At 43.6% G+C, this 12,334-nt stretch overlaps 1 protein-coding gene across 6 annotated transcripts in view; it reads left to right on the plus strand.

The window, feature by feature from the left end:
• The window catches only part of DIP2C (disco interacting protein 2 homolog C), a 326,462-nt gene that overhangs the window by 182,074 nt on the left and 132,054 nt on the right, over positions 1–12,334 (plus strand). For all 6 annotated transcript variants that reach the window (XM_075419735.1, XM_075419734.1, XM_075419736.1 and 3 more), the window contains one exon: positions 7,776–7,886. In XM_075419735.1, coding sequence (XP_075275850.1) covers positions 7,776–7,886 — 111 coding nt within the window. The remainder of the gene's footprint in view (positions 1–7,775; positions 7,887–12,334) is intronic.

Raw genomic sequence — 12,334 nt, forward strand, 5'->3', positions numbered from 1 at the left:
CGGATGTGCTGCGTTTGGCAATGTTAATGGGAGAAGGGATAGGAGGAGCCCCCTTTTTCTTTCGCATTAAATCCCCACCTGCTTTAACTGAGGGAGACAAAAGTACAGCTTTGTTTCCTCGAAACGCTGTCTCAGGGTGTCAGTTTGTAGCTGGGGATGTTCTGTGCGCATGCCTGTATGTCAGACATCTAAAAATAATAGTGGATCCAGACCTTTGGATCTGCACGTATATCGCAGTCTCTGTTGTGCTGTGACCTTTCTCTGAGTGCCTCTGAGAGGAGCCATGACAGCCAAGAGCTGAAAAGAATAACCACTTCAACAGGCATTTATTTCAGAATATCTTTTTGAAGATTATCTTGATTAGATCAGTCAGTTCTGGGTAAGATAACATGTGGACAGCTGCGTGCGTGCTATGAAGACAAACCCTCCCTAGAAGAAGAATAACTAAATTACCTGCATCCCCCATAAGCTGTGTTTTTTCCCCCATTTGCTTCCAGTCCTTTGCCAGGAAATTCGATTATTCATTCGCAGAACAGAGACAATGTTGTTATCAATTAAGCTTTGCTTCTAACAGCTTAGACATGGGTGGTTCATTCTCTCTTAATCAAGCGCTGTGTCTACACTAGATTACTTTCTGTAATTTCCCATCATTGGTACCACCAGTGTGGCTCTGTTTGTAGCGTAACCATGTAGACCAGTCACCAGTGCTTGATTTATTATGGCTAATAAACCTGTGAGATGCAGTCTTTAAAAGGCACCTGCTGCTCCTTTCATGGGCCTAGAGACAGATCACTGCCTCTCCTGCTGCCGGAGCCCCAACAGCACCAGCATGATTTCAAGCTATGCAGTGCAGAATGCATAGTAAGTTCACATAGAAGATCCCTTTACCTTATGAAGAAACAACTTGCTATCGAATTACAGAAACCAATTCCATAGGCTCTGTTATTAACATGACACGCATATTTATATCTGTCTGTAATATGTGTATATATTTACATACTTTTCTATGTGTATACGTGCGCACATTTGCTTTCAACTATTCCTGCTGCTAGCCCTTTGGGCACTCAGAGTAAACTTGGCGATTACAATTTCATTTTCTCTTCCACAGACATTATTTGGGTTGCAACATTGTTTGGATTACAAAGATTGCAAAGAAATGTTTAAACAAAGCTTGATTCTGGAATTGAAAAAAAACCCCTCGTGTTCACTTTATTAACAAGAAGTACTACTATCACATCTGCCTTCCTAATTCTTAAAAATCTTATCAAAGAATAACCACGATGGGGCATTTCAGAGCATGTATGTAGGTTGAGAACATGGATCTCATTGAAAGGCATAGGCATTGCACAACTCATGGACACATTTCTGAAAACAGTGGGACAGATGTTGCCCAGATGAGAAACTGTGGCACACAGTTGAGTACTTAGTAAGTCTTGTTTTTAAAGAAGAGTTTGGGTTTGATTTGGTGGATGCCTTGCAGAGCTTAGTTTGGGTAAAAGGGGAGGTTCTGAAAGCGTCTGAGAACTACCCCTTGATGCCATCACTTAAAGCTCAATGGTTACTGCTTCATTTTTGCCATGCTGAGTGAGGGCCCATTTATTGTTTTACACACTCTTTGTTTTGTGATGGCACCTCTGCTGCCTATCCTGCAGTAAGATCTCGTAGCATCACACAGAACAAAAGGTACCTTCCTTCAGAGACTTCACACGCTAGTTGTAAGACAAAATAGGGGTGTGAGGGAAGAAACAAGTACGTGATGCAATCAGTAGTGCGGGTAGTGGTTTCAGCATTCGATGTGATGGTTTTTTGGGGGAGGATATTTTTAGTACACATTAGAGTTGAGGTGTTTTTCAAAGAATTTGAAGAATTTCATGAAAATGTCTGTCGATGTTCATGGAGAGCATCTGTAAAACATAAGAGCACAGGAGGAAACATGAAGATGTTCTAGAAATCTGACAAATGGGTGAGGAAAGATGGCTCAGTCAGAGGCGAGCAATGGCAGATAGAAAGGAGAGATACCACTGAGGGCATTGAAACAAAGCTTGCCTGTGTTGGAACAGAGGAGATGGAGCCAGTGGAGGCATCTGAAGAGCTGGGTGCCACTGTCAAAATGAGAAACTGCTAGAATTCACTTTGCTGACTGAATTTATCTGCAGCAAATTTCTGAAGGATGAATGGTAAACTGCTGGCAGTGTAGGTTGACCAGCACGTTGGTGAATGGGTTTCCTGTGTGGATAGGTGGCCTTTTTCTACCTATTCTCCTGTAAGAATCTTCAAATGGTACACTAAATCTGTGGGACTGTCTATAGGAAAATGGAACTCGTTCATCGCATGTGACTTGGAGCTGTAATGTGTTGAGTTCAAGGTAAGCTTGAACTGAAAGCTAAAGCTTGCAAGGAAGTGTTGGAAGGTGAAATCGAGTTTGTAATAAGGAAAGAAGATGCATTGTTCGAAATGAGAACCAAGTGTGAAAGCTCACCTGTGAGAAGATCGTTAATTAAACATGCCTAATCAGAAATTCCATTTTCTTCAGATTTACCTAGCAGAAAGTGGCTCCACTTTCCTGGATGTCTTTGGTTAGGAGTATTGCCTTTTAAATCTCCTTTGGCTTATCCAGTGAGTTCGTTACTTAGATGTATGTTTGGTGGGAAGAGTGAAATGCCACGCTAGGTAACAAGTTCCATAGGGATGGTGTGACATTTAACCTGTTTACAAAATACACGGTGTGTTCATCACCTGGCTTTGCTTTTAAAGCTGAGCTACGAGCCGTTGCGCAGAAGCTCAGGAAATACTTTGAAGGAAAGGTAAACACTGTTTCTTAAAATTGCGCTCCAAGCACTGTTTGCCTTCCTTGCCACTAACCCTGGTGTTGCTGGGTTTATCCTACAGCTCTCTCCTGGGGGCACATGCTGTACATTAGTTTTAGAATGAGAAATGTAGCATGTGTCTAAGAATGCCTTCTATTTCTTGTCAGTTAGACATTTCAGCTTTTAAATATTTTTAGATTCAAAAACTGGACACAGACATAGGAATAAGATACATCTAAGCAACATGTCAGCTGTCATTAAGGAAACAATTGTCCTGTGGTGGACAGGGCAATGCAGCTATTGCCATGTTATTGGCACATAGCTGCAAAAAGAAGTCATAAAGAAAGGAGGAACAAAGAGGTGAAGGCAAAAAAAAAAAAAAAAAAGAGGAAGGAGGGTAAGCCTGCTTCCAGCTGACAGGTTTGTGCCTTCCACATGCTTGAAAATAAAACTCTCCAGCTTGCAGTGGTGTTGCTTAAATAGCTTTACCGAGGCTCTTGCATTTTTAGCTAAATACAGTCAAGGCAGGATCCACCTTGCAGGTTAGGATTTGTAGATTGATATATACTAAATTTTCTGCCTGTGAACCTGGTATTTAAGCTCCCATTCTCATGTGAAGAGACACAGTTAATTGGGTTGATGAAACCCAGAGGGCTTTTCAGCTTATTCCAAATCAGATACCTCCACTGACCACACCTACATGACTCTCCAGGCTCCACTGGGCTTATGGAGTTGCCTGAAGGTAGGTGTCTACTACTGTTCAGGATTTTCTATGGTATCGGAGACATCTGCACTGCGCAAGCGCATGTAAAACAGGGCTTAGGGGGGACACGTGCCATTCTGGCCAAGCCAGGTGTCATAGGTTGCAACATCTGAAAAGACGTTGGACAACTCTGTTTAGACTCCTAAGTCCTGGCCTAGGTCTCTCTTTTTCATGCCTTTTTCATGATGGATTAGTTTAAGCGCCTTCTTGTGGACGCCTAAGTAGAGGTGTCTTAATCTGCAAGCTGAATCCCCCATTAGCAGCATGAGGTGAACGAACTAATAGAATCATAGAATGGTAAGAATTTGGAAGGGACCTTCAAGAATACTTGTATTAAGTGGCTGTTTGCTTACGTGCAGAGGGATGAGCGTAAAGCACTGATTTCTCAGCCTTTTAGATAACATAGCTGTGTTCCAGGTGTATGTATTTTGCTCAAATTCTTCATGACCTGTAACGAGTCAATCATTAGTGCTAATTACGCTTACCTTTTAAAGTCCTGCTTTAGCTGCAAGACTGGGGTAGGCTGTGGTGTTACTAAGAATGATGCTGGTTTGAGAGTGACTGCGCTTGTGTCTGTGCACAAGGCACTGGAGTGACACTGTCCTTTCTCTTACAAAAGCCATTTATCGCTCTGCCACCTCCTTAAATTCAGGAGTCCATCCAGGTATGAATTCTCCAAGCCTGTTATGCCACCACTTCCACCGCTTCACAGATGCATCTGGGCGAAGCTGCACTTGAACAGGCATTAGCACTTAACTCATGGCCCCTGGGTGCTGGCTGTGAAAGCTATCAATTTTGGGGATTTAGTTGTGTTTAGAAGTGGAAAAAAATGATGCTTGTTACTGCACTGCATTGCTAGAGCCTGTGTGGAGGTGAACAATTCTGCTCTTAACACCGCTTCGCTATTTATGGCAACACTTCACTGATTTCATGGTATTCATTATTCTGTATGGCTTTTACTCCTGCCCATCGCTCAGGAGCGGCAGCGTCGAGGTTCCCGCTGTTGTGTGCTTTGTCTCACACCATTGCTGGTGCTGCGCGAGGGTGCGGGTGCTCGGGAAGCAAAGGTGTGCGTCCAGGCGGTGCCAGCTGGTTCCTGCGCCAGCCCCTGCGGAAAGGAGCCGTTGCCGGGTTTCTTACCGTCTCTCCAAAGCGGGGAGATGCTTTGTATGTTCTCATGGTAAAGGAACTTAGTACAGAGAGAGGTCTCCCCGCAGACAGCTGATGGAGAGCTGCTTCTCTGTATTTCAGTGCAGAATTAACTTCCGCGTGCAAATCGGTGCTGTTGGTGAGCTGAGTTCGCGCATCCTGCTCTGCACTTTGGTAGAGGTTTATTCAATGTTTTTATATTCATGGGAAAGTGGGAAGTAAAGCCATCAAATGACCCCGGACCTCATAAAAGCAGAAGATATGTTGATACTCTCGTTTAGTTTGCTATGGCCTTAAATGACTACTAGTGCAGCATGTTGGGGCTGTCCTTTCCTAACTGTGTGGAGAAACTCCGTATTACCCATCGTGTCGGAACAGACTGACTTAAAAGGACAACCACACGTCTGCAAAGGAGGAGGGAGGTAAGCTGAAGTGTCTCAGTTTTAAGATTAGAGGAGAGATTTCTGTATCTGTAGTAAGAACAAGTAGCAGCTTGATGTCCGCGGTGACCAGGAGGAGGGAAGAGCCCTGTGCAGTGCTAGGGAGTGCCGGGGCTGGCAGTGCTGCCTGGCCAGTTGGGCGTCTGGTGGTCTTCTGCAACGTCAGGCTCAGTGTTTGGGGTTACCTTACGTACATGGTGTTTTTTACACCTTGAAAAAGAGCTTTGTGTGCTGCCCACAGCTGCAGAAGAAGAGACTCAGACACCTGAGCTGTCTCATAGCCAAATGGCCAGGAGAAGGAAACCACGGGCTTGAATGCAGTTTCTCCAATGGCTTTCAGGTGTACCCAACAGGTCTCCCTCCTGCAGCAGCTGCACACCTCTGAAACCGATGCTTTTCCTCACAATTTAATTTCCCCTCAGTGCTTCTAAAGCCTATTGCATGTGGTTTTGTTGTTGGAAGGATGCATTTAATCCCCTTTTCCTGTATAATTATGACGTTGTACTTCAGTAGCAACACCTCAATTGGTTTTGTTTGTGCTTCTCCACACGCCGCTGCCCTACGCAGGTCATTGGCCATGGGACGTGGTGGCACTGCTTTGTTCACAAAACCTCTGTCAAGCAGCAGCAATTTTAGGTGTACACTTATTGAGTGTGTGTTTTTTAGGGTTTTTGTAAATACATGTGATTTCCAGAAAGTATTTCCTTCCTGACGTTATGGGTAGGGACTGAGATGAATGATGGTGGTTAGCATCTCGTACAGGCTGAAACGCCATTTTTTGAAAATTTTCGATCAAGATTAATTTTATTGTTAACTTTACATTGCTGGTTCTCAGGGTGACCCAGTAAAGAAGGAAAAACTCTAAATAAACAAATGAGGAGAAAATATTTCTTCTGATTATTTCAGTGATTCAGAAGTTAGGTTCACCTGCCTTAAAGAATATAAAGGCTTGAGGGCAAGTGAAATTACACGGTACTATAGTGTGGAGACAGAGTGGTAAAATGAAGACATTTTATTTGATTTAAGAGTATGAATTATAATCTGAGTAGAAGAAAATTTACTGATTCACTCTGTCTTTTATGCACCTGTGAGATTTTACTCCAAGTGCGTTTTTTAGCTAATCAGCCACTTCTCCACAAAATCAAAGCAGACTTGTCATTGCTGATATTCCAAAGATTTGAGAAGCTGTATTTTGAGTTCAGTTTATTTTCACAAAGAAATAAGTGTACAATGCCAATAATTTTTAAAAGATGCTTTTTAATGAGTCCCACTGAAACAAAATCGAGACTGATTGAAGTCACTGTGGCATTTTCCGTTGGTCTGTATTGTACATAAAAATTCTTGTTTCCACAAACAGAAACTCTTACCCTCTGCAATAAGCAGGCATTCAATAGTTTAGAAATAGTAGTGGGGAGTTTCTACATTCTGTTTTAATAGAAAAGTATGAACATATTTCCAAGCATTGTTTTGCTGAATCCAATTTCAATTTATTAGTCATCCATTTGAATATTTAATTATTAATCATTTAATTAACTAATTTTAACAGATCTTTTCCTACTGTCAACCCTAAGTGCAAGAGGCCAGTTTTACTTCTGTCCTTACAGTTACACATAGTGTGTAACTATTTTTTTAAGGCAAAAAATAATAGGAAAGAATTCATTTCATTTCTTTAGATACTCTTGGTTTTTTTGCCCCTGTGCATCACAGTGCCTAAGGCTGTGTGCTGTAGTAATCCTAAGCTGAATGCATCTTTTACTGGGCCTGTCTGCTCAGGGTCTTCTCTAGAAGAGAGCAGGGTAACATATTATGCCGCTGTTACAAATGCAGGTTTGCTTTCTTTTCCTGTTGTTTGTTTGAATTTTCCTGCTTAAGTAATTCACTTCGCTCTTCTCTGGATGTTGTCAAGGAACATTAGTTTGTAGAAATGTTTATATACAATGCTGCTGTTATACCACTACTGTCGTTGAAGGAGCATTGAAGAAAATACCGATTTTTTACAAAAAGCAAATTCACTATGAGAAGGAGATGAATACAAGGTTTGCATCTTAAACACTGGATGTTTAGGCCTGGCATACTGACATGCTGCAGGTATATATATTATAAGGCTGGGTTCTTGTTATTGTTTTGCTGGAACACATTACTATTTTCAGCCTGGTTTGGTGCAGTTATTGCTTACTTTCTGGCCCCTGGTAGCTGAAAATGCCTGTAGATATTAGTATAGTTCCATTACCACTGGGTGTCTGGTTTCCATAGGTTGGTATTGTGTTGTCACCAGCTGGTATCGTCCAGCCGCGTGAGGTTTTAGATAATACGGACTGGCTAAGTCTTTGTAGGAACTGTTTTCAACCAATTTGCAGGAAAGCTTCAAGATCGATTTCAATGGTGTCCGCCTTTTTTTAGCACATATTAAAATATTTCCTGAATACTGCTTTATAAAAGGTCACATACCATACTGGAAAAGCTGACCAGAGGCAAGTATTGTGAACCAACTAGCATGATATGGTTGAGCCACTGAATGTTGATTTTCTACTTCTAGTATAGGCTGAACTCCTCCAAACTATTAACTTCTGGAATTCAATCAGAATGAGCTTGTGGTTTTTTGTTTTATTAATGCAGGAGTGGACCAGGCATTGCCACAAGAACGTCGAACTCCTGTTACTCCGTCCTCTTCCTCTCGATACCACCGTCGCAGGTCCTCAGGGTCACGGGATGAGCGCTATAGATCGGGTAAGTAGAACTGAAGACCACAGTGTTGGAATGAAAATTTGAAATGGCTGGTTCTGTTCTTTGCTTTTTTAAAAGGAGTTTTGTTGTAAGCTCATGTAGTAGCTATATGTGGGAAATATTTGTTGTACGAATACAGAGACACCGTCCAAGCATGTAGAGGTGGAGTTACAAAGCCAAAGTACATCTGAAATTGCATCTGGCAACGAATGTGAAGGCCAGCAAGAAGGGCTTCTACAGGCACATTGGCAGCAAAAGGAAAACTAGGGAAAATGTGGGCCCACTGCTGAATGGGGCAGGGGACGGTGACAAAGGGCATGGAAAAGGCCAAAATACTTAAGGTCTTCTTTGCTTTGGTCCTTACTGGTGAAACTTGCCTTCAAGAATCCAAGGCCCCTGAGACCAATTGGAAAGTCGTGAGCAATGAAAACCTGTCCTCTGTGAAGGAGGATCGGGACAGGGAACATATGAACAAACTGAACATGCACAAGTCCATAGGACAGGATGGGATGCATCATTGGCTGATGTCACTGTGAGACCACTCTCAATTCTTTGAAAGGTTGTGGCAGTCAGGGGAGGTTCTGAGGACTTAAAGAAAGCCAGATTCATTCCTGTCTTCAGGAATGGCAATAAGTAGGACCTGGGAAACTGCAGGCCAGTCAGCCTCACCTCAATGTCTGAGAAGCTGATGGAGCAAATAATCCTGGAAACTGTTTTTAAATGTATGAAGGACAAGGAGGTGATTGGGAGCACTCCGCATGGATTTATGAAATCCCCTTATTAGGTTGGTCAGTCCATGCTTGACCAACCTAATGGCCTGCTACAATGAGGTGACTGCATTGGAGGTAGAGGGAAGAGCAGTGGGTGTTGTATGCCTTGACTTTAGTAAGGCTTTTGGCAGTGTCTCTCATAACATCCTCATTGACAAACTGGTGAGATATGGAGTAGATAAGTGGACAGTGAGGTGGACTGAAAATTGGCTGAAGTGTTGAGCTCAGAGTGTTATGATCAGGAGCACGAAGTCCAGCTGGAGACCAGTCTCTAGTGGTGTACTCTGGGAGTAAATACTGACTCTAGCACTACCGAAGGTCTTTGTTGGTGACGTTGCTGGTGAAACAGAGTGCACCCTTCACACATTTGCAGATAGCAGATTGGGAGGAGTGGCTGATACACCAGGTGGGTGTACTGCCACTCAGAGGGATCTGGGCAGGCTGGAGGAGTGTGCAAACAGGAATCTGGTGAAGTTTGAGAAAGGGAAAGGCAAAGTCCTGCGCTTGGGGAGGAACAACCCCACGCACTCAGAGAGGCTGGGGACCCACTGGTTGGAAAGCAGCTTGGTAGCAAAGTCCTGGTGGTCAGCAAGGTAAACGTGAGCCAGCAAACTGCTCTGATGGCAAAGGTGGCCAGCAGCCTCCTGCACTGTACTGGGAGGAATACTGCTGGCCAGTCAAGCGAAGCGATCCGTCCCCTCTGCACTGGGGAGGCACACCTGGAGTGCTGGGTCCAGTGCGGGGCTCCCCAGTACAAGAGAGAGATGGACACACTGGAGTGAGTCCAACAAAAGACCACAAAAGTGATTAGGAAAGAAGCCTCTGATACGCGAGGAGAGGCAGCACGAGCTGGAGTTGTGCAGCCCGGAGAAGAGAAGGTTCAGGGAGATCTTACCCATGTGTCTAAGTACCTGATGGGGGAGGTAAAGAAGATGGAGCCAGCCTGTTCTCAGTGGTGCTCAGTGACAGGACAGGAGACAATAGGCAGAAACTGAAATGTGAAAAATTCCATTTAAGCATAACAAAAAACTTTTTTACTCTCAGAGTGGTTAAGCACTGGCACAGGTTATCCAGAGAGGTTGTGGTGTCTCCATCCTTGGAGCTATTCAGAACCCCAGTGGACATGGCCCCAAACAATCTGCTGTAGGTGACCGTGCTTTGAGCAGGGAGCTGGACTGGATGATCTCCAGAGGTTCCTGCTGACCTCCACCTGTCTATGGTTCTGTGGCACAGCTGGATTTTACTGCACTGATTCTTGTTCAGTGAACACCATAAGAAAAATACTTAATTTGAAGTACAGCAAGTTGGGAACATCGTTATGCCCTAAATAGAAGCACTGATTAAGGGAAGATAAAATTAATTTCAGAGCTGAACAAAAGGGTAAAATCTCATTTCCAAATGAATGGGATTCAAGTCTCTTCGCGATGCTGCTCCAGATATAACACAGAGTGAAGGAGGTGATTGGTTTGTAACTGAAGGAAAGGTGAGCTCTGAAACTTTTTTACTCTTACCTTTGGAGGCATAAACTGCATGTACTACACCTTAACTGGATGAAGAGTGGGTGTGCTCAGCTGTTGTTTTAACTGCTGCTGGCACTGCTGCAGTATAGGTGCCCTTCTCAGACGGCAGCCCGAGGCCACGGGCTGGTTTGTCTCTGCTGCCTGTCTCGCAGCTGCACAGTGAGGGAGCTGTAGACAGCAGCACCCACCAGCCGCTGTGGCAGAGAGACCCTTGCGAGCTGAGAGGCGGGAGCCAGAGACTGATGGATGTGGAGGATGCGGGGGAGCCAGCTGTGGAAGTTCTGGGTTGTTTGGGAGATGCGTCTTGCTGGACGTACTCACTGTGCTGACACAACTGGAAAAGTCTAGGGAACTCCCTATTAAACCTTTTGTAACGTATCTCTGGTTCATTCCATTAGTCAAAGAGCTTGCCAGTCCCATTTAAAGGAAAATGAAATGGTAAATGTTGGCAACGTTCCTGTTTGTCCAGGCCATTCTGATAAATCTGGAAAACTCCCCTTACCCCCTCAGAAACGTTGGGTTCACACAGTAGATGCTGCCAGTTTTTCACTGAATAGTGATAGTGGGATGTGCATAATAATTCCTTGATATATAAGCTCCTAAGAGCTTCTCCCACATTAGACTAAAAATTGCCTGATTTCTAACCAATATTTTTAAGCAGGTAAAATAATATTCCTGAAGTTGTCCAGTTTGTGGGTGTGCAACCTGCGGTCTTCAGACCTCCAGTCTGTGACTCTCTAGGGTTGAAGTCGGCTGCTTGAGCTATGCTTGTGCTTTGTAAACTAAGATGGTGAGTCGGTTTGGGATGCACGAGAGGAGACACCGTGCACGTCATCCCTGTGTGCCTCTGCTGATGCCCCAGGAGGGCTCTGAGCTGGTGGTGCTGCTGCTTGGTTTCAGTTGCTGCCTTAAAAGGAAGGTGTTTGTTCAGTGAATCCTGCCTTAGGAATGGGGCAAAATGTTGTGATGATAAAGAATAAAGACACAAACTGGGCTGCTGAGAGGAAAAGTAAGGAATTGAGCGCAAAGGGTTGCTTGTTATTAGTGCAGGAGTCTCAGCTTAGGAGAGTCAGGACTATGGTTCCCTGCTCGCTGCAGGGAGTTTGGGCTAGATGACCTCTGAAGGTCTCTTCCAACCCAAAGCATTTTTGATGATTCTGTGGTGTAAATTCAGATCTCTTTTGCTGCTCTGAAAATGTCCTCATAGTTAGAACTGGAAAGCTTGACAGTACTTTGGGAGCTTATGGCAGGGCTTTGAATTCCTGCGTCGATTGTTGTACAGCCTGACTCTGAGCTCTCCAACAAATTGATTTGAACAGCTACCACATCTTCACTCACTCCAAAGAAGACTGCATGTAGCAAATGTCAGTGAAGATAAACGTAAACTTCTATTTCAATTTTGAGAAGTTATCAGATCATCTTTGTTAGATTTAGTGTCAGAGGACCTTTACTAAGGTACAGCGCAGTGTTTCTATGCTGAATTATATTCTCCCCTTCTAGACATCGCCCCTGTGAGACTAGAAGTCTTTTTCTTTCTTGGTCCCTTGATTCATACGCTCTATTACTGCAGGTTGTAAACTTGCAAGTCAGATTTCTTTCTGGTTATCTTATCTTCAGATTCAGATTTGCTTCTGGTGGAAGCCTTTGTTTTGCTTGTTGTTTTGCCATGCTTAATACTTCAGCATCTCTGCTCCGGTCATATCGTGATTATCAGATCCTAGCTGTTACCCAGCTTCAGTGCTTGTTACCATATTTGGCACATTTTCTTGGAAAAGGCCCAAACCAAAAATGAATGCACAGTGTTTAACCAAGAAGTAATTCACTTCTAGGAAAGCATTTCCCTTCCTTAGTTTTTCTGCACAATTTATTTCAATTAACATCTGCAAACAAATCCTCGTCTCCAACTCTGAGCAAAGTCCTTTCCTGTCTCTTCTTGGTAAGGTTTTCCTAACTGGAAGTCTAAGATCCTGAAAGTCATCCAGCTCTCCTTCCAGGCCTTTGCTTTTTACATAAATTCAGATGTAAGCGAAGATTGTTTAATGAACTCTCTTTGGAGACTCAAAATCATTGCTTCCACTAATATCACCTTCAACTTATGCTCTTTTATTATGGGAAATGTCAGACTGTGACATTTTAAATCCCTACCTATTTTCTCACTTCA

Source organism: Opisthocomus hoazin, chromosome 4 (genome assembly GCF_030867145.1).
Source record: "Opisthocomus hoazin isolate bOpiHoa1 chromosome 4, bOpiHoa1.hap1, whole genome shotgun sequence".
In the NCBI taxonomy this organism is placed as follows: Eukaryota; Metazoa; Chordata; class Aves; order Opisthocomiformes; family Opisthocomidae; genus Opisthocomus; species Opisthocomus hoazin.